Source organism: Rousettus aegyptiacus, unplaced genomic scaffold, assembly GCF_014176215.1.
Source record: "Rousettus aegyptiacus isolate mRouAeg1 unplaced genomic scaffold, mRouAeg1.p scaffold_m13_p_6, whole genome shotgun sequence".
In the NCBI taxonomy this organism is placed as follows: Eukaryota; Metazoa; Chordata; class Mammalia; order Chiroptera; family Pteropodidae; genus Rousettus; species Rousettus aegyptiacus.
The window spans coordinates 38715259-38740324 of record NW_023416309.1 but is presented as its reverse complement, the minus strand read 5'-3'; the positions used below and the strand labels follow the sequence as shown (position 1 = coordinate 38740324).

The following is a 25066-nucleotide window of genomic DNA, read 5'->3' as shown; positions in this document are numbered from 1 at the left end:
CTTGAAAAGATAGATAATCATTGCAAAGTCAGGAGGCAGAAAGCCCATCTTTCTTTGGGCTCTTATGTCCTTTCTCTGGACATTCACTTTACCTGGCTGCTTACTTGTTTGGGCAATGTTTGCCTCTCAAGAGTCTTTTGCTTGTTACCATTCAGCAGGGAGGCAGTGTTGCATCAATTCTAAGTGTTAAAATTAGCAATGGCCTGGAAAGCATTTTGTTTATTTTAAGACTGGCATTTTCTTTAGAGGGGCATCCTGCAGGGCTCAAGACAGAAGAGTACTGAAATTAATCTCCAAGAACCTCATATTCTAAGGTAAAAGGGGATCCCACTAATATGTAGTACCCTCCAGGCCCCCCCACCCCAAAACACACTCAGTAACTGTTTGGCCTTTTCAAAATTCAGAAGATATCAACGGAGACATAAGGGAAAAACTGCATACATATGGCACTGTCTTTGCCCCTATCAGCATTGACTTGGTTATGGAGCTGCTTAGCTTGTCAATAAATATTTATTTGGACTTAAGTGAGTAGATAGTGTTTAGCTAAATTAGGGTTGTTTTCCCCCCAGGGAATGACGTAAAGAGTGACCACGATATTGTTGGCCAGTGCTGTGAAGATCATACTTCTAAATCAAACTCTGGTAGGTTAGGCTATAGAACACGCCTCTCATCAGTTGTCCTCTGACTGTGCTTTTGGAAGCACTGAAAGTTCATTGTAATTTCACCTTCAGTGTTGAACTTGCAATCTTAGAGGAAAGTGTTGTTAGTGAACACTGTGGGCAGTTACCTTTAAAGCTAGAGGTAATGTTTCTGAAAAGAAGCAGGCAATCAAAGGTTGGCAGGTATTGCACAAAGTTCTTTTAGCTTATTACTTTAAATGGAAAATTCATTTGGAGACTTGTTGTATTATCCAAAAATAAGGCTGCGGTATTCTTTTGTTCTGAAATACCAAGAGAACTGACTCCTCCTTCCACCATTTATTGAATATTATACTAAGTGCAAGAACCTGAGGGAGACTTATAGACAGTTAAGATCTCTAGCCAAAAGGAACTTACCATCTATAAGGGGGCGTGACAGATGTGTAACGATAACAAAAACTAACATTTGGGGAGTGCTTATTATATGTAACAAAACACTTCATATGTATTAACTCACATAATCCCCACAACAACCTCAAGGAAAATACTATTATCTCCACTTTACAGGGCAGGAACAGAGAGGTTAAGTAACTTGCCTAAACCTGCCCAAGTTATTAAGCGGCAGGGCCACAACCTAAACTAGGGCATTTTCTAAAATGGTGGTATTGCTCACAAGGTACAGAAGAAAAGGAAGGAGAGATAGATTTTGACCAGAGTGAGGGTTAAGGGAAGACTTTACGGAGAAAGCATTTGCTCTGGGTCTGAAGGTCACCAAGTGGAGTGGCGGGACTGGGGAGGAGGGGGAAGAAACAGCCTGACTGAAAGAAGAGGCAGTCTGGCTATCAGCCAGCTGAGGACAGCAAGATCTGGTTTGAGTACATGCGTGGAAGAGGGAGGCCGCGCCCAGATCCTGAAGGTCCTTGAGGTCTTCCCTGAAAGGAAAGGGGAGCAAAAATCTCAAGCTGTAAGAGCGGTAGAGAGGAATTCCTGCTCTCTCCCTCACTTTTAATAGGATGTCCCCTGTCTGAGACCAAGGCGGACGACCCACCCGTATATCCCTCAGGGAGATACAGCCAGCCAAGGTGGTCAAGGTTGTCCGTGCAGGATGCAGATCTGCATGTCCTGAGACCAGACGCCGGGGACTTGGCTGCCTGCCCGGGCCAGGCCGGGTAAGAACGTGCGCACTACCCAACTTGGCGGGGAGAACACCTGCTCCGCGGGACAGGAAGGCCCGACTTTTGGGATTCCCGCCCACCACCTCTTCTTAGTCTCGAGGCTTTCGAAGGTCGAGAAGGTAGTCCCCAGGACACACTGGCCGCTCGGCATCTCCCTTCAGTCGCGGGACGCCCCAGGAACACTGGCCTCAACGATAGGAGCACGCGCTGTCAATCAGCCCTAGGCCCCGCCCCATCTCAGCCGGCCTTTTATTGCATTGGTTGTATCAGTACCAGCCTCCGAAAAGATTATCTTCTTGGATTGGCTAACAGCATTTCCTCCCTTGAGGCCCTTGTGCGTCAGAAGCTTGTGATTGGTTAACCGCGTTGCCAAGCTCCGGACGCGGCTCCACTATTGGAGGCCGCGGGCCCGCCCCCGCTGGCTAGGTGAAGGTGAGCGTCTCCTCCAGCAGGCTCAGCTAGTTCAGACCCAGCAGATTAAGGCCCGCGGTGGAAGTTCTCGGCTTACTCAAGCTCTCTCGATATGGCGCCTCCGTCAGTCTTTACTGAGGTTCCGCAGGCCCAGCCGGTCCTTGTCTTTAAGCTCACTGCCGACTTCCGAGAGGATCCGGATCCCCGCAAGGTCAACCTAGGAGTGGGAGGTAAAGATGCAGTAGTGCCCAGAAGTGTGAGCAGCCTGGGATGCAGAGCGGACCTAACCTGGGCGGTGGGGACAATGGGAGAGGCTGAGGCCCAGCGTGGCGCTGGCTAGAGAGGCGGGCCCCGGGAGGAGGCAAGATACAGGAGGCTTAGTTCAACCTGCCCATTTTACAGATGGGTTTATGAGTCCCTGAAAAAGAAACGTGTGTCCAAGGTCACATAGAACAGGTAGCAATCAGGACACAAACCCGGTTTTTCCAATTCCCTAGTCTGTGTTCTTTATATTACATCCTTTTACTTTTTTAAGAAAAAAAAAAAATGGGGCGGCCGGAGATTGTAAGGAAAGGGCAAAAGATAGGAAGCCTGATGATAGACTAGGTTTGAAGTCCTGGTTGATGGGAAATCGATAAAAGAGAACGCATCCCTAGGGAGCTCTGGTCCAAGGTGGTAAATATTTGAGTGACTACTAGATATCAGTCAGGTACTTAACCAAGACTTGTTGGGGGAAGACAGGCTATTATTGGAGTTAAGTGCTTCAGACAGGTTAATGTTTTTCTGGGGAAGAATGTTCTGGCCCTCACAGATGTGGCAGGAATGAGTGGAGGTGTTGGAAAGGAGTGTAAGAGTGTGATCATTAGAAGCCCATTTTCTGCACCACCTCATCTTTATTTCTTGTTTTTATTTTTTGGACCTTGGACAGATCAGAGCATGGGCCTCAGTTTCCCCTTTTGCCAAGAAAAAGATTTAGACTGAAGTGCCTCTGAAATTCCTTTAATGCTTATCTTCTCTGATGAATTTGTTATTTCTGCACTGTCGTTTGGATGTTTGAAACCCCACAGACCTTTCCTGGACCACACACAAAGACCAGCCAGAGAGAAGAAAATGAGGAGGATGATGTTATATGGTAGGGAGCAAGCAGATTTAAAGGACCAAAAAGTTTGAAAATAGAAGTTGAACTGTTTGGTAGCAGCAGGTGTTGAGAAGGAGGTTCAGAATCAGGCTTCCCACAGTGACTGCATCTGTACATTGGACCCATTAAAAAAAGTCTTCACCAAAGGAGTATGGGGGAGGGGTGAGGAAAAAAAGCCATAAAAAGTGATAGTTTGTTGAAGCTGGGAAATGAGTACCTGGGCATCATTATATTATTCTTCCAAATTTTGTATATGTTTGAAATTTTCCATAGTAAAGAATTTTTTAAAAAAGTCAATACTACTTAGTTTCGCCCAGGAGGAAAGTGATGTTTTTAGCAGGCAGCAGAGTGAGAAATATTGAAATATTTCCTTGAATTGAATTGGAGTGGGTACTATTCTAGCTCTTATTTAAATTCAATCTAAAACCACTAAGTATTCCTTTAGGGCCAGATATGTACTGAGGAACTAATATCAATGTTGATCTAAATACATCTTTTTAAAACTTTTAAATTTCATTGGCTTAGTTACTTTTGAAAGATGTTTTACAGGGTTTTTGTGAGGATTAAATACATTTAAAGTGCTCAGAATAGTTTTTGGCACATAAGTAGGTAATGTAGGTAGTATCTATTACTATTATTGTTGTTTTGGTGTGTCTTTGGGTTGGTCATATATGAGATGTTAAATAAAAATTTTCAACTCAAGAACTACAAAATGAAATAATTTTTGAAATTGGTTCAGAAATACCTTGCTCATGCAGAGTAAGAGTGCCCTGCTAGCCCAGACCAGAAGTAATTAGCTCAGATGCATAGTCTGCAGCTCAGATGGTCACCTCAGCTGTTACGGTGCCTTTGTCATGGTTTCCAAGAACTCTCACTCCTTACTATGAGTAAGTGATTTATGTACTTAATCTCATTTAATGTTTACAACAACTCTGAAGGGTTGTATATTGCTATTACTGTTTTACAGGTAAGGAAGCTAAAGCCTAGATTTAGGAAGCAGTTTGCCCCAGGTCATACGCCATCTGTTGTAGAGGTGGGATTCCAGGCCAGGTCTCTCACACTCGTGGGTCTCTGCCTCCTCTTCAATTTTGGGTACTTTTAGGTGCTCCAGAGGCAGCCAGTGCACTGTAGTGGGAAGAGCCACGAGACCTGGGTACAGGTTCAGCAGTGTGACCTTGGGAAGGTTATCCAACAAGCTTAACCTGTTCAATGAGGAGCCAGGACAGAATGCCCTCTCTCTAAAATTCTAAGATTCATCTAGCACATTAGATGACTGTAGCATAGGATAATAATGTTACTGGCCTCATCAGTGTGACTGAGGAGTAAATGAATACTTATATATGAAATATAATGTGTAATTGAAAAATGTTATATAAATGTTATTTTTGATGGTTACTGTGACCCATCTTTTTTGTGGATGGCAGTTTCTCAGATACAGGTCTAATTAGAGTAGAATAAGAGGCCTTGTCCTCTCTATTTATACATATCCCAAAGTATATTCTTTGTGAAGAAAATATAATTAATTACTGATTTGGAGGAAGATACTCTTTTTTCTCCAAATTAAGATAAAACCCAATGGAGGTTATCCAGCTCAAGTTCCAGTGATGTTGGACATGATTAGAATAAACTGCAACCGTAATCTCCTTAGTTGTTTGCTATTTGCAGATCATTTCCCCAGAGAGTTTCTTCTTTCTGTGACTAATTCCATAATTTCCTTATAGTTAGAGCAGAGCATCACATTTTCCACTAAGTATGATGTTCTCTAAGTTGACTGTTTTAGTGCTTTTCATGCTTCTCAGTTTCAGACAAATGGCTTTAAGTGTGGGGGTGGGGGGGGAGTGGGGGGGTGGGGGGTGGGGAGACATGGGTCTAGCTTGATGCAGCCTGAAGCAAGACATTTCTTCTTAGACTTCAGTTCATTTATCATGTAAACTTAGCTTTCTTTTGTTCTAGACAAACTACACTAACCCTAACATTTGTTGTTTTTTATGTGGATCCTGGCACCTCTAAATAAAATTGTAGAGAGCTGTGCTGTATCAGGTTGTTCTGATTACTCCCTGGCCCTCTCCCCAGGCCCCTAGTTGGAGAAGAACCTTAGAGGCATACCTGTGTGGGCTCTTGAGTAGGGATGGGTGAGGGAAATAGAAATCTTAGGAAGACAGTGATGGTTTTATCATTTAATTTTCTATGTTTTTCCTTCTTCTGGAAAGCAAGATTGCTGGACTCACCAGAGTAATCCATGAGAAAAGGCTGGTCACACAGTCCTCTGGGGCCTGCTTGCTTGGGCTTTCCCCAGGCATCTTTTAATTTAAAAAAAAAAAAGCACATGGATTCATGAGCTTAATAGTATGAGAGACTAGCTCTTATAATCCTTGTGATCTTGGGCAAACTATTTAATTTGTCTGGCCTCAGTTTCCAGATCCCTAAAGAAGGGATCACAGTATCTATTTGGTGAGTTGTTATGAGAATTGAGAGTAAAAAAAAAAAAAAAAAAAATAAAGTAAAGCATTTAGCACAGTGCCTTGTATATACTAAGTATTCAGTAAACCCTTGTTGTTATGACGGCTTCAGCTACCATCAATGTCTATAATTATGAAATTTTTCTCTCTATCCTGGACTTCTTCCCTGAATGCCAGACCTATACTCACTATAGTTTGCTGGACCCATCATTCTACAACCACCTCAAATTCAACATGTTTAAAACACAGCTCATCATTTCTATCTTCCTCTCAATCTTTTCTTTTTTCTTCCCCTTAGGTTCTATGTTTTGGTCAATGCTACCACCACCAGTCACTAGAGAGAGACCTTAGAGTAATCAGTGACTCTTTCCTGGATCTCACTTGTATTTATTTGGTTATTAGCTTTTGTCTTTTCTACCTCATAAATTTGTTTTGAATATCTCTCAATTTCTTTATCTCTGTTGCCACTGCCTTGATTCAAGACCCCATTATTTTCCTTTAGGATTATTGCAGTAACCTCTGTCCTCTGTCCTCCTTTCCAGTTTCTTTTCTATCATGTCACTCAGATGATCCTATTAAAATGTACATGTCACTCTTTTGCTTAAATGCTGTCAGTGGTTTCCCCAGTGAACTGAAGTTCTTTCTAGAAGAGACTCCAATACACTGAGCTACTCCCTGCTATTACCGCATGGATTCTATATCCCAACTATGAAGATGCAGATCCTCAAAAACCTCATCTCTCTAACCTCTGGGACCTTGCCCAGGTCTTCCCTTTGTCTGGGATGCCCTTCTTTCCTTGTTTATCTTTTAAACCTTTCATATTTTAACCTCTGTAAAATCTCCTCTGATCCCTCACAGGAGAATGAAGGGCTTTATTCTCTCTGTTTCCTGGAGGGCAGAGAGTTTCTAATTTTATCTCTTCAGTCTCCTTGTAGCTACTTCTAGCCGATGCGGCTTCATGGTAGATTCAGTAAGTTCTTGTTAAATGACTGAGTGGATGAAAGTCTGAATGAGAAACTCATAGGTCCAGCAAACAGGAGTAAAATCCCCTGAGAGAATAGAAATGCTAGTTGTCGTCAGTGCTTGACCTCATTGCTCCAATCACTCAAGAGGAACCTGCAGTTCTGCTTCATTAGGGCAGTTAGGCAAGACATTGGGAATAGATCAGAGGCATTGGGAATACATCAGGATCTGAACCTGGGGAAACTGGACAGTGAAGAAGGAAGGGGAAGTCTAAATTGGCCAATTCCTCTTTTGTCACAGTATAAACACATTGCCTCCCTGCCACCAGTTATATTACAATATTTCTGAGAGTTGCACGGAATATTCAGACAGTACTGGCAAGAGCAGCAATATATGGCTTTTTCTTTACCTTTCATATTTTATTTACTTAAAACATTTAAAAATGACATCATAAATATATATATATATATATATATATATATATATATATATATATATACCTCAAACACAGATGTAAAGCATAATAGAACTGGTTTTTCTATGAATATCCAAACTCATATCTAAATAGTATCTTCTCTGTGTAGCGTAGTCCATATGTATTGCCATTGCTCAAAGATTTCTGGAAACCTTCCTTTGAATGGCCTTCAGAGCAAGTTAGATTCACACATGAGACCATCTCTTTATAATTTCTCCGTTAATATTATCCATTTTATTACTCACGGATGTGTGAAGATAGAACAACATTTATCACAATGTTTGTAATAGCAAGTATCAAAAGCAACACAAATATTTAATAAGTTATACGTAGAAAAGAATGTATTGCCTAGCCACTAAAGTAGTGTCGTAAATGGCTCATATATAAGAAAAATGTCCAATTGCATTTCTCATGAGAGAAATGCAAATTAAAACTACCCTGAGATACTGCTTGCACCCTCATGATGGCAAAAAATTCACTCAGTGGGCGAGGCTGTGGGGAAGTAGACACTCTTATACATTGATGGTAGGAATGTAAACTGATAAAATACTGATGGAGGCCAGTTTGGATATCTGTCAAAAACTACCAGTATACGTACACCTCAGCTCACTCTTCCATTTTTAACCCTGCATCTTACAGATGTATTTGCACATGTGTAAAATGATGCATGTACATGGTTGTTCACTGAAGTTTTGTATTAGCCAAGGACTGTAAACAACTCACATGTTTATCAACAAGAGACTGGCAAAACAAATTATGATACATGCGTCAGTTTCGCAGCTGTAAAAAAGAACAAAGACACTGTGCACAGATATAAAAAGATCTTCAAGTGGAAAAAGCAAGGAACAAAACAGTGTATAGTATGCTACCTCCTGTTACCTTTTTTGTAAAAAGAAGGACATAAGCTATATTTGCTTGTGTCTGCACATGGAAATTCTGGAAAGCTACAAAAAGAAAACAGTTATCTATGGAGTGAGAAGATTTAAAATTAGGTAGATGGAGAATAAGGATGGGATGGGGACTTGTGAATATGTCACCTATCAGAATAGTTAATGGCAGTGAAAGATACTCATTTAAAAAGTGGAAAAAAACATGCTGAAAATACTGTGTGCAACCTGATGTATACATTATCAAAGAATATACTCGTAATAAAAATCTGAGGTTTACATCAAAATTTTCATATTCCTTATCTCTAAGTGCTGGGATTACATGTTAATCATAATGATTATTATTTACCTTTGGGCTCTCTAAATTTTCCATAATCAACATGTGTTTTTCAGTAAACAATATCAACCACCCTAAAAAAAAGTGATTTTAAAAAAAGTTAGAGATCAATGTTGGGCAGACATCCACGAGATAAAACCTAATCAGAATTACTCTAACAATGTCAGTTTCAAACTCACTTGCTAAAGCACAGGGTCGTTGGAGACCTACACATTCGAGCAGAGAGGCAAATGACCCCTTACAGGAATCCTACACTCAGAAAGATCATTGGCTTGGGTGCAAGCCAGAGCAGCTGAGCTCTAAAGCTATAATCCCCAAATAATCATAGGGTAGTATAGGGGGGAAAATCAGTGATAGACTGACTCAAAGTAGACTAAAAATACTTTTAATGTAGAACAAATGCTTAGAAATTTGCTATAAGCAAGATTAAATGTTATGAAATAGATAAATTTAGATCAATAAAAGTGCGAAGCAGATGAAGTGGAAGGAAGTGTTAAAATGGTAAACACTGGATGATGTCGGAACACAGAGAGAGGGAAGAATTGTGTTTCCAGTGGGTCGTTGGCTGATTGTGTAACCAGTTGTTGAACTCTTCTGGTACAGGGTGTTTGCTTGTCGTCTGTCCTCTTTCTGTTTTTATAGGACGAGAGGAGGAGGTGGGCCTCGTTCCACCTCCCTCTTTCTCCATGTTTATGTTTGAAGGTACAACATTCATCTGAAGTTGCACCTAGTTCTTTTCCGGAAGCCCCTTGGGGAGATGCAAAAGATAGAAGATTGCTGAGCCAATGGCTACAGAGACCTCAGTGTACTCACAATAGTGACATAGCGTTTGTAAGACACGTCGTTTCAGTTTGCAGAGTGCCTTTGCAGGCACTCTCTCACTCAGGCTCTATGGTGTCCTAATTTTTTTATGGCATTCTAATTTTCGTTGGTCATATATTTAAGAAATGTAAGTTCCATAAGGATAAGAACCATGTCTGTCCTGCTTGCCTAGTGCCTGTGCCAAAGCAGGTACTCAGTAAATGTCTTAATTTAATTTTAGTTTCCCTCACAGGTCTGTTTTGTTTAGATGGTGGTAGAACTTTCCCCACTCACAGTTCCAAACTCTTACTTGCACAAAGCCTCAGATGATTCTTATATGACTCTTTCTCATGTTCCAGCTTATCGCACGGATGACTCCCAGCCCTGGGTTTTGCCTGTAGTGAGGAAGGTGGAACAGAAGATTGCTACGGACAACAGCCTTAACCACGAGTATCTGCCGATCCTGGGCCTTCCTGAGTTCCGGACCCATGCTTCTCGCCTTGCCCTTGGGGACAACAGCCCAGCTCTCCAGGAGAAGCGGGTGAGTTTTGGGCAAGAATGTATTTTCTCTTTAGAAACTGTGGAGGTAAAAAGAGGTTCTTAAAAATATGAGGTGCTACGCCTATTGAACGGTCAGCGAATAAGGGTTTAAGTAATGTGACCTCAGAAACCTGATAGTGCAAACAATGGGCTTTTGTATAAAAAGCAGGGCTTCTTCGATTGTTTGTTTTCGCTCAGAAATGATCAGATTTCAGCTGCCGGGTTTGAAGCAGTCAGAGGAAATGCCAAGCCAAAGGAATTTAATGGAATGATCAAGGGACCAGGGTCTGGACCCAGCTCTGCCGCTATTTTGAGCATAGGCAAGTCCCTGTGTCTCTTCTACATGTCTAAAACAACATGAACTTGTGGTTCATGGTACCATAAGGAACACTTGCATATTTAAGGGGCCTCTGAACTCCCTGAAATTTTATGCAGAGTTCTGTGTGGTGTGTATGTATATTTATGGGGAGAAGGTTCATAGCTTTTATCAGATTTTCTAAAAGAGACAGTGGCCTCCAAAAGTTCAAGAGCCACTAGTCTCGTTGCACTCTGAAGTTCCTGCCAGTTCTAATATCCCATCATTCCTCTAGCCTTGATATTACCTTGTTAAAGTGCTTTCTGGTACGTAGTCTATGGATATAACTAGAGACACGTGGACGAGGAACACATCTGGAAGCAGACGCAGTCAGAGAGGCGCTATGGCAGGAAGTGGTATGGTGGAGATTCGCAGTGTTGTAGGGAGTCAGGGGACAGGGAGGCTGTGAGGGCTGGAGGTGAGAGTGCAGCTGAAGCTTGGGGAAGGAGGCCCGGACACTGGCTCTCAACTCTGGTTGTGTACATTAGTGTCACCTAGGGAGTTTTAAAAACATACTGATGGTCGAACTCCATACCAGACCAGTTAAATCGGCATCTTGGGAAGGTACGACCCTACCCTGCCCTGTCAGTACCTTTCCCTCCCAATTCCCTTTCCTCCATGGGCATATTTTTAGTATCCCCCCCAGGTGATTCTAAAGTACAGTACAGAAGAAGGAAGGAGGAGGAGGGATTTGTCTGGAGTAGCAGGAGTCCAGGGACAGAGGTAGGAGGTAAGCAGGTCTAGGCTGTAAAGAGACCTGAGATAAACTGGGAGCACATTGGATAGATCAGGCGGCCAGGGCATGGGAAGACACCTGAAAGTTTGAGCAGAGGCGTTACCCAATACAGGTGTTTGAAGAAGATAAACCTGGTTGAATGAGTAGAAAGGGGGAAGAGCTCAGATTTTTGCAATAGTCCGGTTAGGTCTTGTGCAATTTAAACCAGTGGCCCTTATTGCTTCCCTGGGCCAGTGTCATAGTGTAGCCTTCATGTATGAAAGGGACCACATCTTGGAGACACCGGATTTATTCCTCACATGCTGTTACCCCGATGCCCTGATAAAACAGAATGGCAGGATAAAATGAAAATTGCACACAGACGCATTCTTATGTATCAGGAGGCAGGGAGGCTCCAGTAGAGATCTTGGAACTCCAGTGATTAGGCATGTAATTAACTTAACTAGGGTTTTGTCTGGATTGGTGTGAAAGACTGTGACTTACTTGCCTCAAGGAACCAAAGGAATACTGGTAGAAATGGCAGAGTTTAGAGATTATGGATGACATTGGGAGTTGCTCTGAAAATCCGGCGTTTCCGCAGGGGAAGAGGAGAGTCCTGATAAAGTTTCAAACCAGGGAACTTTGGCAACTGGGGGTTATCTTCTGAGATGCTGTTGATAAGTTAGTTGGAATTCTGTTGCTGACAAATGAAAACAGACGTCCTGTGTTGGGGAGCTTCTTCCTCTTAGACTGTACCTTCTTATACACTTATTTACTGTGTTGGGCGGATGCTTGTCCCTCTCTGCCCAGTGCTGTAAGACGTGGGGATGTTGCTTGTGGAATGTAGCCCTCCCTCTTAGTCTTCTTCATCTCGTGTTGTGTTTTTGATCATAGAACAAATGGCAGTCTGTAAATATTTGAAGCCTTTCTCTGTTTTAGAATGCTTTAGGATACTCTATTGGCATCTTTGTCACCCCAGATACTAGTTGATACTGAGTTCTGAACCTTGCCTCTTTCCCTAGGTTTCCTTACTGTCCTTAGGCTCCTGTCTCAGTTCAGCCCACTGTCATCTCATTTGGATTCCTGTAATAGCCTCTTGCCTCTAGTCTCTTCCCCATTCTAGTATGTTCTGCATGGTGCAGCTAGAATGATCTTCCCCAGTAAAGAAAGCTAATCATGTCACCTACTCCCCTCCCCACACACACAGTAGCTCCTCCATTATCTACAGGGTAAAATCCAAACTTTGAACTGGGCAGGCAGCATATTTGTAGCTAGACTTCGTTCATCCTGTTCTTCTAGTTACGTATGCACACCTCACCTGCTGTCCTGCCATTCTAAGACCCTGTTTTCTAGACCTAGCAGGCCCCATCAAGACTTAGAGCCTTTGAGCCTTTGCCTCAGCTGGTCCTCTCCTGGGAACACCCGCCTCACTGCTCAAAATCCCCAGCTGCCATCTCTAAGTCCTTCGAGGCCCGATCAAAGGTCACCTCCATGCTGAATCCTTAGCTCTCTCAGGCAGAGCTAGTTGTTGGAGTACTGTGAGTTATTGTAGGACTCTGTTCACAGCTTGTGAATAACAGTACTTACTGTGCTTACTAATTTTATAAGTGTAATTAGTTGTATAATTTTGTAAGTCTGTCTCTCCCACAAGACCGTAACTTCTCCCAGGGCAGGGATGGTGGCTTAATTATTTATCTTGCAAACCTTTAGTATTTAGCTCCTAGCCTGGCATCTCAGAGATTCTCAGATAGTTGAATTCACTCATTCATTCAGTCAACAGATGAGGGCTTGCCGCTAGGGGTAGGTGCTCTTCCAGGTGGCTTGAGCACAGCGGTGACCGAAACACCCCAAATCCTCTTCCCTGGCTTACAGTTTTGTGGAGAGAAACCAAATATAAACATAATAAATGAGAAAATGATATAGTATATGAAAAGAACAAATGCTATAAAAGTGGAATGAGGGAAAGCATATTAGGAGTGCCGAAGGTAGGAATGAGGATGGATACAGTTTTAACAAGGGTGGTCATAGTAGACTAAAAATGGCCTTTGGGCCAAAACTTGAAGGAGATGAAGTATGAGCGAAAAAAATGAATGAGCCAGAAAACAAACAGTAATCATGTTTTCCTTTTAGAGTTGTCTTCTCAAGATTTAACATTACCAGGTCCTTCAACCATTTGGAGGTCTAGACTCTTCACTGCCTCTTACCGCTTTTCCATCTTTAGACCTTTGGATCCAGATAAGGTGTCCAGTTTTTATCTCTTCCATGATAATGTTTTAACTTCTGAAGTTACTGAGCCACTGTAGGTAGGAGGGCTTGTGTGCCACGTGATGCCATCCCAGTTTCTTGCTTTGACCATTGCTTCTGGGAGACTTGGGGCTTTGGCTGTGGCCCTCACCTTTTCGCCACTGCCCTTTTCTCCTTCTAGCTGAGCCCATGTTTATTTAGTAGCATGTGCCATGTAGTGTGTGAATTGCTATGGGCCCCCAAATGAGTGCAGCGTGGCCTTGGCTGTAAGCAGCTCCTACTCAACTCTCCTGCTCCACACAGTGAAGTCATCACATCAGCAAATGTGATCCAGACCGATGTTCTAGAGTTTGGCAAGGATTTCTTCAGGTAGGGTGGCTGAGTTGGGAGTACAGGCGTTCTACTGACAGAGCCTCATACCAGGTCTACTGGATTTCCCTTGTCATGGAGATCCCTGTTTAGACACCCAGGTCCAGCCACCTGGCTCCTTGAGAAGTCTGTTCTTATTTCCTTCGATAATATGATTTCCCTTCATCCCAAGTACAGGATTTTCTTGGGCTTTAGAGCAATTTGCCAAAAATCAGTTCACAAAATGACCAAATTGCCACATTATTGATTCACCAAAAATTTGTTTCTGTTAATTGCTGATATAGTTTAGAGCAATTTATGTTTCACTGAAGCCCTCCAGTGTTCAATATATTTTTAGGGAGCGCTAGTTTCTTGAGAAGTATATGTCAAGTGTCATATATATCATGAATATCAAGGATCAGTTAATGTTAGTGACATGGGTTTGTCTCTTCCAAACACATTTTCAGATTCATCTACTGTCTGACTTTTTTTAATTAATGAATCTGCTTTCTGGAGTGGAAAGAAAGGGTGGAGTTAGAAGTTGAGCATAGGAAATAAAAAATTATTCCTGGGAATGTTTTCTCTGATATCCATGTGTACCTATCACATGTGCATGATAACTTAAAAGATTGCTCATTTGTACAGGAAGCATCCACATTCCAGAATTGCATAGGTGTTTGAAATGTGAAATAAGCAGTAAAGTTGACATTCAGCATAGCTGGTGACAAAGCCATGAAAAATAAATGTATATTTGGGTTACATCACATTGATAGAGATTTGCATTAAGGCATCCAGGTAGGTCACAATGTGAAGGCAAAACCTTTAAAGTAATGGGAAGGGACCAGGACTTAGTGGAGATCACTGAAGAACGGGGAAGTTAGTGTGCCAAACCTGACACGCACCGACCTCTGCGATGTGCAGGTGTGCTCAGTTCCTTGTTCCCTTGAGCGACAACTTTGCTTCTGTTTCATGTTTCAGAGAGTATTCTTTCACAGATGTGCAGATCTCTGAATACAAATAGGACAGTGGAACTAATAGTGGTGGTAGTTGCTATCGTTGCCTTCCTCGTTCCTGGCTTCGAGGGGATTTCTGCTAATGATTCATTGTTCATCATGAGGCTGACTACGTATTCATCATGGCTGAATGAATTTGTTTTTTCGATTATTTTCAGAATGTATGCACTGTTTCCTGTCTTAGTATTTATATCAGAAATGGCTATACCACCTTTTTTCATCTGTTACGATGATTATTTGGGTTTTCTCTATCCAGCAGCATGACAAATTTTATATTTCTTAATAATCATGCATTCATGGAATGACTCTCACTTGATCAAAGGAGTATTTTTAAACGTACCGTTGGATTCATACTATTTATTAGTGTTTATTTGGGAAGTTAGTATCAATTTCGTAAAAGTGCTAGGTCTCTCCTTTTTTTCTAATTTTTTCTTTGTCATCTGTTAGCATTAGTGTTATTTATTTTTTAAAAAATATTTTGGAAGCTTTTCTTTATCTAGGGAGATTTTTTTTAAAAACATTTTTATTGTAGAAAGTTTCAAATATCTACAATAGTAGATAAAACAGTATAATGAACAACCCCCATGTATCTATCACCTAGCTTTAACTATGATCTGTATTTGGTCAGTCTTGTATACCCCACACCCCTCTGCCAAAGCTGAGTTGTTTTTATAGCCAGATTATCTCAATATGTTTTTTAAATTATTTAAAAATTTTACAAGTAATAAATGAATATATTCTTATCTTTAGAAGATAACTCACAGGTTAGAACAAAGTCCCTCTAAGCACTATTCCTATATCCTAGGCCTCTCTCCAGAGGTTGGCACTGTTATTGGTGTGTACCCTTCCTTTTGTTTAGATAGGCTTTCTCGGGTGATCTTTTCCTTTCTCCTCAGTCCTGTGGTCATAGTAAGAAACATGTAATTTATGACATTTCTCTGCTGAAAGACTTGTGCTGAAACCTCATTAGAATTATGAAAGGGCAGGGTCAAAGATATGTGGGCAGAAGGACATAAGCAGGGCATAGTGACTAGCTCCAGAGGAAGAAGACCTGGAGTGATGTCCCCTTCTGCCAATCACTAGCTCTGTGTCCTTGGGCAAGCCACTTCTTTGAATCAATTTCCTTATGTAAATTGGCGATCTAGAACTTTACAGGATTGTATGAGGATCAGATAAGAATGTGTGAAGGTATTTCGTAAATGGAAGAACACATGACTTTTATTATTGCCTACCTGAGGTCATTTTAAGATGAGAGGAAGCTCAGGAGAGGAAAATAGTATTCGCATGTCACCTTTGTTTTGTTAGAACATATTTCTAAGGCGTAGCAAGCCTGTATTATAGAAATGGCAAACAAGTATTACAGATTGATGTCAGTGGAAACTAGGAACATTATTTTCCAGACTTTTGCTGGAGGGCAGTTGTGATCTTGGGAAGGGTGCCAAAGGGCTTGTGGGTGTGCCTTCCAGGGTGCACTCTGATGTGGCCTAGGTATGTCTTCTCCCTCTGTGTTCAGAAGGGAAGCTCCCGTAAGAGTCAGACTTCCAGACATCTTGGGTTGAAGAACTGGCCCTACTCAGTTATCTTGGTAGCTGGTAACTCTGAGCAAGTTGCTTCACTTCTCAGGCTCAGTTTCCTCACTCGTAAACATGGACAAATAACAGTATCTTCTTCATATCATTGTTTCATGAGATAGAATATTTAAAAGGCTTAGCCCAGAGCAAGCACAAGGTAAGTGCTCATCATTACTGTATTTTCCCTAATATTACCTGACTTTACCATTATCAACCAATGACCCTGCTTCTTCTCTTTCAGGTAGGAGGTGTGCAGTCTTTGGGGGGAACAGGCGCACTTCGAATTGGAGCCGAATTCTTAGCGAAGTGGTACAATGGAACAAATAACAAGGACACACCTGTCTATGTGTCCACACCGACCTGGGGTGAGTCCTTTAGCTCTATCAAGAGGAAAAACAGAGAAGTCAGGAGTAATCATCCTCATGACCCTGACTGCAGACACAGAAAACATAACCCAGCCCTGGATCAACTGACATTTAAGAATGGCTTGAACAGTAGTAGATTATGGCAGGACATGAGTAACCAGATGCTCAAATTCACATTAATAATACTTTTTCCCAAGACTCTTGGTAGACTTGTGTTTTCATGTATGTTGAAATTTCTCAGAGGAGGTATAAAATGTAAATGCAGGCAGTCCCACTCTAGTAGGATATAAGTTTAGCATTAGTAAGACTGGTCGAACTTGTTCTTGCTTACATTCATTCTTCTAAATCTAACCACTCTTCTCGATGTCACCCAGTGGACATTCCAGGGCCCTAGAAGCTGACTTGTGTCCTTTTCAATTATGCCTCCTGTGTTCGTAAAAGCATTTGATGTTTTACCCCTTTGCTTGCAGAGAATCATAATGGTGTATTTTCTGCTGCTGGATTTAAAGACATTCGGTCCTATCGCTATTGGGATGCAGCAAAGAGAGGACTTGACCTTCAGGGTTTCCTGAGTGATCTGGAGGTAGGCGATGGGATGGAAAAGTAAACAGAGCCCTGTGGTGTCAGAAGGATCTGGGAAAAGTCTTTGGGTCAGTTGACAAGTGAGAGAGTCTGAGAAATCCTGTCCAAACCAGACAGTGGTTTCTGAAATAGCACATAATGAGGAAATGTGCTGTCCCTTGACCAGTGTGCCACTGACTCTGTGCCCCCATATTCCTGTTAGTGTCAGAGCTGATAGAGCTTCATTCTCTTCAGAATGCTCCTGAGTTTTCCATCTTCATCCTCCATGCCTGTGCACACAATCCAACCGGGACCGACCCAACTCCAGAGCAGTGGAAGCAGATTGCCTCCGTCATGAAGGTAACTGCCTGTTCAGAGCATCTCTTAAAAAATCATATATATTAATATTTAATGAGTAATTACTGCATTACTGCTCACTGAATAGTTTGGAAAATGGAGAAAAGCCTGAAGAAGAAAATTAATAGTAACTGTAAATCTTGTCACCGAGAGAGAGCCACTGTTAATATTTTGTACAGAATGTCAAGCTTTTTTGTTGTGTAGTTATACATATAAATATATCTGTTTACAAAGATGGGATCATGTTGTTTATACTATTTTATAACACACTTTGCCTTTCATTCGAACTCCTTTACGTGTCCTTAAATGTTTTATAGCATTGTTTTCCATGTGTGGATATGTCACATTAGGGGTTGACTGAGTCAGTTGATGGATGGATATTTAAGACCTCAGATTTCTTGCTCTTATGACCAATTATGTAATAAAACTCCTTTTTTTTTTTATTTCTTTGGGATAACTTTCTATATTGGAATTTCAGGCTTAAAGTGTATATATTTTCTTCATTAACAAAGAATATTTACGGAGAAACCATTATGTTCAGGCAGCATGGGGATACACTAGTGAACAAAGCAGAGATGGTTCCCTTCCTCAAGGACGGTACAGCCTGTTTAGAGAGACAGCCAAGTACTGTGAGACAGCTGCATTGGTAGGGTTATATATAGGAAGGCACATAGCCCAGACTTGGGGGCGGGGGAAGAGAGAAGGGGAGAGAAAGAGAGAGAAGGAAGGAGTGAGAGAGGGGGGTGGGGAGGGGAGAGAGAGAGAGAGAGAGAGAGAGAGAGAAAGAAAGTGTGTGTGTGTGTGTGTGTGTGTGTGTGTGTGTGTGTGTGTGTGTTGGGAGGCAGAAGTAGCCTTCTGAAAGAAGTGATTTCCATGTTGAGACTTGAAGGACGAGGACAGCTGGGGGCTGGTGGAGAAAGAATGTTTCTTATAAGGGGAAAAGCCCAAGGAAGAGGTCATGACTCATTTAAGGAAGTGAAAGTAATTCCTGGCATGGCCTAGATTCCAAGGGAGTTGGGGGAGTGTGAGCGATGAGGCTAGAGAGGTAAAGGGGGGCGAGGTCTGGTGCTGGGGCATTGAGCCACTGAAAATCTTTCATGTCACAGAGTAGCACGATCCGATGTCCCTTGTATCAGGTAACCCTGACCACATAGCAGGGAATGGATCAGAGGGAGTCAAGATTAGACAGGCTGTGAGAACAGTTAGTAGGCTATTGGTATAATCCAGGTAGGGACTGATGGAGACCTGAATGAAGTAGGTGGCCGTGGCAGGTGTGAAAGGATTGGAGAGCTCTCAGGGACAGGAGTGATAGGACTTGGAGTGTGATTGGATGCGAAGGATGAGCTGAAGAGGTAGGCGTGGCGGATGGATCACCCTGGCCTCTGGCTAGGACAATTGGGGGCAGGGAAGTGGTGTCCACATAGAGAGGGAGCCCTGTAGGAGAAGCATGTTAAGTGCGGGGAGCTCTTTGAAGAAACTAGAGCGATAAGAACAGAAACCATGCTGTCTCCTTCATCTTGAGTACCCGGTATGAAAACCCTGAGGTCATGAGGAGGCCCTAAGGATACCAAACTGACACTCGATCAAGATTATCACATCAGGAATTTGTGGGGAAGAATCCGCCACAGAGAACAGAAACTACCTTGTTGCCTCGTAAATAAGACCTGTTGGCAGTGGCATCATGGTACTCTAGGACAATATACTTAAAAATATAGGTTTATTGAAGTTGTTAGATTTGTTGGTTGGTATTTAGCTGATGTAAAGTGGTGGTTGGAGGCAGAAAGAAGAGAAACAGGAGAAATGGACAGTGTTAGGAATCCCTTCCAGGCGCCAGCTGGGCAAGGAAGCCTGTTTCGGAGGTCGGAGGTCGGGTCCAGATGGATTTCCTGCCCTGACTCGCTTTCCTTCCTCGCAGCGCCGGTTTCTGTTCCCCTTCTTTGACTCAGCCTATCAGGGCTTTGCATCTGGAGACCTAGAGAAGGACGCCTGGGCCATTCGCTATTTTGTGTCTGAAGGATTCGAACTCTTCTGTGCCCAGTCCTTCTCCAAGAACTTCGGGCTCTACAGTGAGTGCTCTCCTGAGTTATAGCCCCCCACCATCCCCTCTAAGGGCTGCCCAGGCTGATTCATGTCCCTTTCTCTAGATGAACGAGTGGGGAATCTGACCGTGGTTGCAAAAGAAGCTGATAGCATCCTGCGGGTCCTTTCCCAGATGGAGAAGATCGTGCGAATTACTTGGTCTAATCCCCCTGCTCAGGGAGCACGAATCGTGGCCAGTACGCTCTCTAACCCCGAGCTCTTTAAGGAATGGTAAGGAGCTCACAGCCTGATGGGTGAGGAGTGGGAAAGCAGAACAGTAGTTGACTCATTACTTCGGTCTCTCTCTTCCACTTATGTTGGCAGAGGCAGGACAAGATTACTTTAACATTTTTGAGGCTCAGATGTTTCTGTAAAATAGGCTGCTGCCTACTTACACGTGCGTAATACAACACACGTGCCTACCGCCACCCCAGGCACTTAGCAAGGGGAACTCGGTAAAGTAGGGGTTCCCCTACTTTCCCACCACCCAGGCTTCTTCCCCTTAAAGCTGGGAAGCAGGAAGGCGTTCCCAATAGAGTAGAATTCAACTTCAAGTTAGTGTGACAGTTTGGGGGCTCTTCATTCTTAACTACTTTAGATATATTTTATCTTGTTTTGAAACAGTAATTTTTCCATAGTAGCTAAATATGCCATCTCTACTTAATTAGAACTGATAAAATATATTACTCTGTCTAGATCAGCAACTTGGTGAAGTCTGAGTTATAACATAAGTGGTATTACAGTTAACGTACCCAACGCTAGCACTGAACTTCATCAGTAAATATAGTCCTTTCCTTCTGCCTGGTAACTCTGTCTCTGGTCTGCTTATCCACCCATCCAGGCATCCCCAGGACATATAATAGGCAGGTCATAATTCTCTTTTCAGTTTATAGATTAAATTATAGTTTTTAAACCTTCACGATCCTGTATACCATCTCTTCTCTCTGGATTGATATTTATACTTGCTGTCCACTCAGGACAGGTAATGTGAAGACAATGGCTGACCGGATTCTGGCCATGAGATCTGAACTCAGGGCACGGTTAGAAGCCCTCAAGACCCCTGGAACCTGGAACCACATCACCGAGCAGATTGGAATGTTCAGCTTCACCGGGTTGAACCGTAAGTGACCCCCACCACCCTGAATGCTCACTACTGGACAGCACTCTTCTTAGCGTCTTTGGGCTTGGCTTCGTTAGCTGTTGTCTAAGTGGTCAGCCAGGACTTTGGACCAGAACAAGTTAGGTTTTCTCAGTGTATCCCACCCACCTCTTGAACCCCGTGGGTCTCAAAAGAGCATTTCTGCAGTCTGTCCTGCTCTTCCATAACTAAGATATTTTCATTTTTGCGGGCTGGGAAGTGGCTCAGAGCCAGCTGGGAAGAGACAGGATTGCTTTATTAAAGGTCTCTCATAAACGCTCACGTACCTTTCTGCTTTTTCTTAATCCTAAGTATGACTATTATATATGATTATTCAGGGACCTAAGATCTTAATAGGTCGTTTCTAGTCTCTGGGCATTGCCTCAAAATGAGGCTACAAAATTATCTCTCCATTTCATAAATAAGAACTTAGATTGGAAGTTGGAATTGAAAGCCAACTGCAAGTCTAACGGGTAGCCGTGTACAACCTGGGTCAGCCATCAGTAGGGCATATGAACAATTGGCTGACCCCTCCGATGAGAGAGGAGTCATTCATTTAACAAGTAATTCCTGAGTACTGACTGGCCAAGTAACCGGGCGTGTGGTGCAGGTGTGGCCACTCACCTGTATGTGAAGCTTGTGTCCAAGTGACTCTAGGGACAGATGTGTGCCTTGCTTGGGTAATAAGTAGAAGATTAGAGATGCTAGAAGGTACTGTAAAGCAGGGCCATCAGAGAACCTGTTCGAAATGGGATCAGAAAAAGGCAAAGGCAATAATTATAAACAAGAAAGGTGGTAGAAATTGTTTGTTATAGACACCTTGAAATAATTGAGGGTAAAATGAGGCTACCCAAGAAAGTAAAGGTATAGCTCAGTTAGCCATAGGCGTCCTCACAATTCTGGAATGGGGAATTAACCCACCTGAATAAGTAAAATCATCCTTCTTCAAATCTTAAAATATGAAGTGTAATGGAGATGGTGTTTAGTTGTAATGTCCTAAAAGCTCACAAGATGGGGCTGTCTCCCCGTAAGATATCCCTGTTCTCCCTCTCTCCAGAGTAGGAAGTCAGTTTTATTAGGAATTGAAGAACTGTGAGGGTAGACCTGTGTTTATAACACAAGAGTTATATTTTTAGCACTTAGCACCATTTACCCTTTTTAAAAACGGTATTTCCACCCCCCCAGCATTTTATTCAGAAAAATTTCAAACATACAGAAAAGTTGGAGGAATTGTACAGTGAACCACATGTACCCAGCACCTAGTGCCTATAATTCTCATGTTACAGCCTTTCCTTTATTACGTTTTATCCATCAGAACAGGGGCTTTCCTCAGTCCATGGGTGTACTTTAAGATTTGTAAGCCTCTGAAGTAATATTTTAAAAATTGCGGATATGTATATTTTGGCCTTTTTCTAGGGAAAGTGTCCATAACTCTTATCAGCTTCTCAATTGTGATGCTGTCCTCCCCTACAAAATTAGAGAAGTTTCATTTTTATCTCAAAAATCAGGGTGGGAACCGTGTAACTACATCTGCTGCTGAGGCGTATGCTTTACCGATGGTGGTATGCCTGAGGCTGTGTTGCTGTGTGACATTAGGCTTTATCTTTCTGGATGACTGTAATTCTGCTCAGTTAAAGCTGGTCTCGGCTACATCAGAAGGTTGCTTTGTTTGGAGGTAGCACCGAGTACAGGGTCCAGGTTTTCCACTTCCATATGGAGGTCCTATCTAAGAACTGAGAACCAGGAGTCACGCTGCCTGCTTTAAATCTCAGATCTACCAGTGACTAGCTGTGTGACCTTGGGAAGGTCATTTAACTCCTCTTTGTACCATCTGTAAAATGAGGATGGGAAAGTTATTACCAAGATGAACTGAGTTGGGGAAGTTGGGAGACTGGATAAAAAAGGTCAAGGGTCGAAGTACAAATTAGCGGTTACAAAACAGTCATGGGGATGTAGAGTAGAGCATAGGGAATGTAATGCTGGATGGGTGCCAGAGTAATCGGGGGGATCACTTCATAAATTATATAAATGTCTAACCATTGTACTGTATACCTGAAACTAATATAAAATTTTAAAAAATTAAAATAAAAAAATGAGTTAATATAAAATGCTTAGAACATTGCCTGAAATATAGTGTTTGCTCCTCTGATTATTATGATTTTGTTACCATCTTAGCTTGGGCTGCTATAACAGAATATTATAGACTGGGTGGCTTAAACAACAAAAATTTATTTTTCACAGTTCCGGAGGCTGAGAAGTCTGAGATCAGGGTGCCGGCATGGTCAGGTTCTGGTGGGGGCTCTCTTCCTAGCTAGCAAGTGGCTGTCTTTTTCCTGCATCCTCACACTATGGGGAGGAGGAGGGGGGAGGAGGGAAGAGAGAGAGGAAAGAGGAGGGAAGAGAGAGCGGGCAGGCCCACACATGAGCTAGCTTTCTGATCTTACTTATAAGGGCACTACTCCCATCCTGGGGGATCCACCCTCAAGACCTCATCTAAACTTAAGAACCTGCCAAAAGCCCCACCTCCCAATATTATCACATTGTGGGTTAGGCTTTATGTGAATTTTGGAGAGACACAAACATTCAGTCCATGACAATTATTATTATCCCATTCCCTCAAATAGATGGTGTCTTAAGGGTACGAAGTTAGTTAAGCAAAAATCAGCTAAAATTCCCTTAAAGCTTTACAATGAAATGAAAAAGCTGTAGAGATTGCGGCATAAAGGAGGTACAGGCAGTCCCTTCCTGTTTCATCCACGAGCGGAGCATGTCTGCAGACACGTGGGAAAGCCCTCCTGCACGTGTCTGAATGAAGCCGAGAGGTGCCAGGTCAGCGGTGTCAGCAGTTTTTCAGCCCATTGGTTCACGTACACAGTGTTTATCCAGCACCTCTCATGCACGGGGGGCTCATGAAAGCAAAATGTCAAAGAGAGGCTGCCGCTAGGTGCTCAAGGATAAGTGAATACAGGTTAAGGAAGAGATAAAGGGAGCAAGCACTTCATAACCAGTTTTTCACATCAATGGAATGTTCTTAAATCTGAGGGTGGTTTCAGTTGATAGGGTGTCCTGGTGAATGTGACGTGCAGCGTTGGGTGGTAGTCTCGGATTAAAATTCTCACGAGGAGGAGTGATAGTAAACCTCCTGAGGATTAGCTAGTCAGCTAATAAGACTAGTTTCCTGATATTTCCCTTGGTGCCAGTTGGACAAAAAAATTCTTTTGTTTTGCTTCTCTGTTACGGGGAAAGAAGGAAAGTTATAATTGTCGTGGAATTGCTGAACTTCCACGGCTTAAAGGATTCCTACTACTCTGATTATATCTCTTTTGGTTTTCAACAGCCAAGCAGGTTGAATATCTGATCAGAGAAAAGCACATCTATCTGCTGCCGAGTGGTCGGATCAACATGTGTGGCTTAACCACCAAAAATCTAGAATATGTGGCCACCTCCATCCATGAAGCAGTCACCAAAATCCAGTGAAGAAGCATCACCCGAACCAGCACCACCAAAGCAGTTCTCGATCCTGTGTGTTCCCTGCCTGCACAAACCTAGTTGTATATATATATCACAGATTAGAGACTACGATGGACTGCAAAGCTGCTCTAGTGCGGTGGCCTCTGTTTAAACTGGCCCCACGTGAAGGGAACATCCATTAAAAAGAAATGCTGGCCTGGGATTAGAGCCCTTTTGGAGGTCAGAGAAAAGTAAAGTTTCTATTGAAGAAGAATAAAAAGGTACTTTAATCATGAGTTGTAGATAACTTGCCCCCTTGCTAGAAGCAGGAGGGTGGCCTGTGTTGCCTGTGTGCTTCTTTGTGTTGCTTGACTCTGTACAAAGTCTGGTCCCAAAGATCTAGTTGTCTGAAGAGCCTCGTGTGGTTGTGGGTTTTGGCTGTGTCGTTAAAACTCATCACCTCCACCCAGAGTGTCTGTCTCCCTGCTCTTTCTGCATGGTTGTGGCCCTAGCCCTAAGCTTTAGTTCTTTAGGGCAACCAAGGAAAGAAATGTATTTACATTTCACACGCAGACACACACACACACACACACGCACACTCAGACACATACTTAATTGAAACAAACATTTCCTAGAACAGTGTTTACCCTTGCTATGTGTAGTGCATTCTGATATTTCAGTCCATCCTATTCTATTGTGTTCTATTTCCCTAAAGAAATAAAAATGCTGATTGAGACCTAAAGAACTGATTTTGTGATCTGCTAATGGGTTGTAACCATGGTTTAAAACAAATGCTATAGAGGGATTTACTGTTGCTAGAGACAAAACTTAACACTTATTCTTGCAACACGCCTCTCTTTAATAAGCGTGCCACACCACAGCTTTGTTGGTTTGCTGGGTTTGTCCTCCAGAGCCCAGCTGTCCTCTAATGTCACTTAAGACCCTGGACTTCATGGATTCATAAAAGGGTTGACAGCACTCCATGATTCTAAAGCACAGCCCCTCCCATTGCGGTTGAGTACCTCCTACTCTGTTGAAACAATTAG

At 42.6% G+C, this 25066-nt stretch overlaps 1 protein-coding gene across 1 annotated transcript; it reads left to right on the top strand.

Annotated features, from left to right (window-relative positions):
- Positions 1–2241: 2241 nt before the first annotated feature.
- On the top strand, positions 2242–24762 carry GOT1 (glutamic-oxaloacetic transaminase 1). The gene is made up of 9 exons (XM_016164147.2): positions 2242–2454; positions 9644–9825; positions 16312–16435; positions 16906–17018; positions 17252–17356; positions 19269–19419; positions 19498–19663; positions 20410–20552; positions 23908–24762. Exons 1-9 carry the CDS (start codon positions 2337–2339, stop codon positions 24045–24047), a joined length of 1242 nt encoding a protein of 413 aa, XP_016019633.2. The 5' UTR covers positions 2242–2336; the 3' UTR covers positions 24048–24762.
- Positions 24763–25066: the final 304 nt, after the last annotated feature.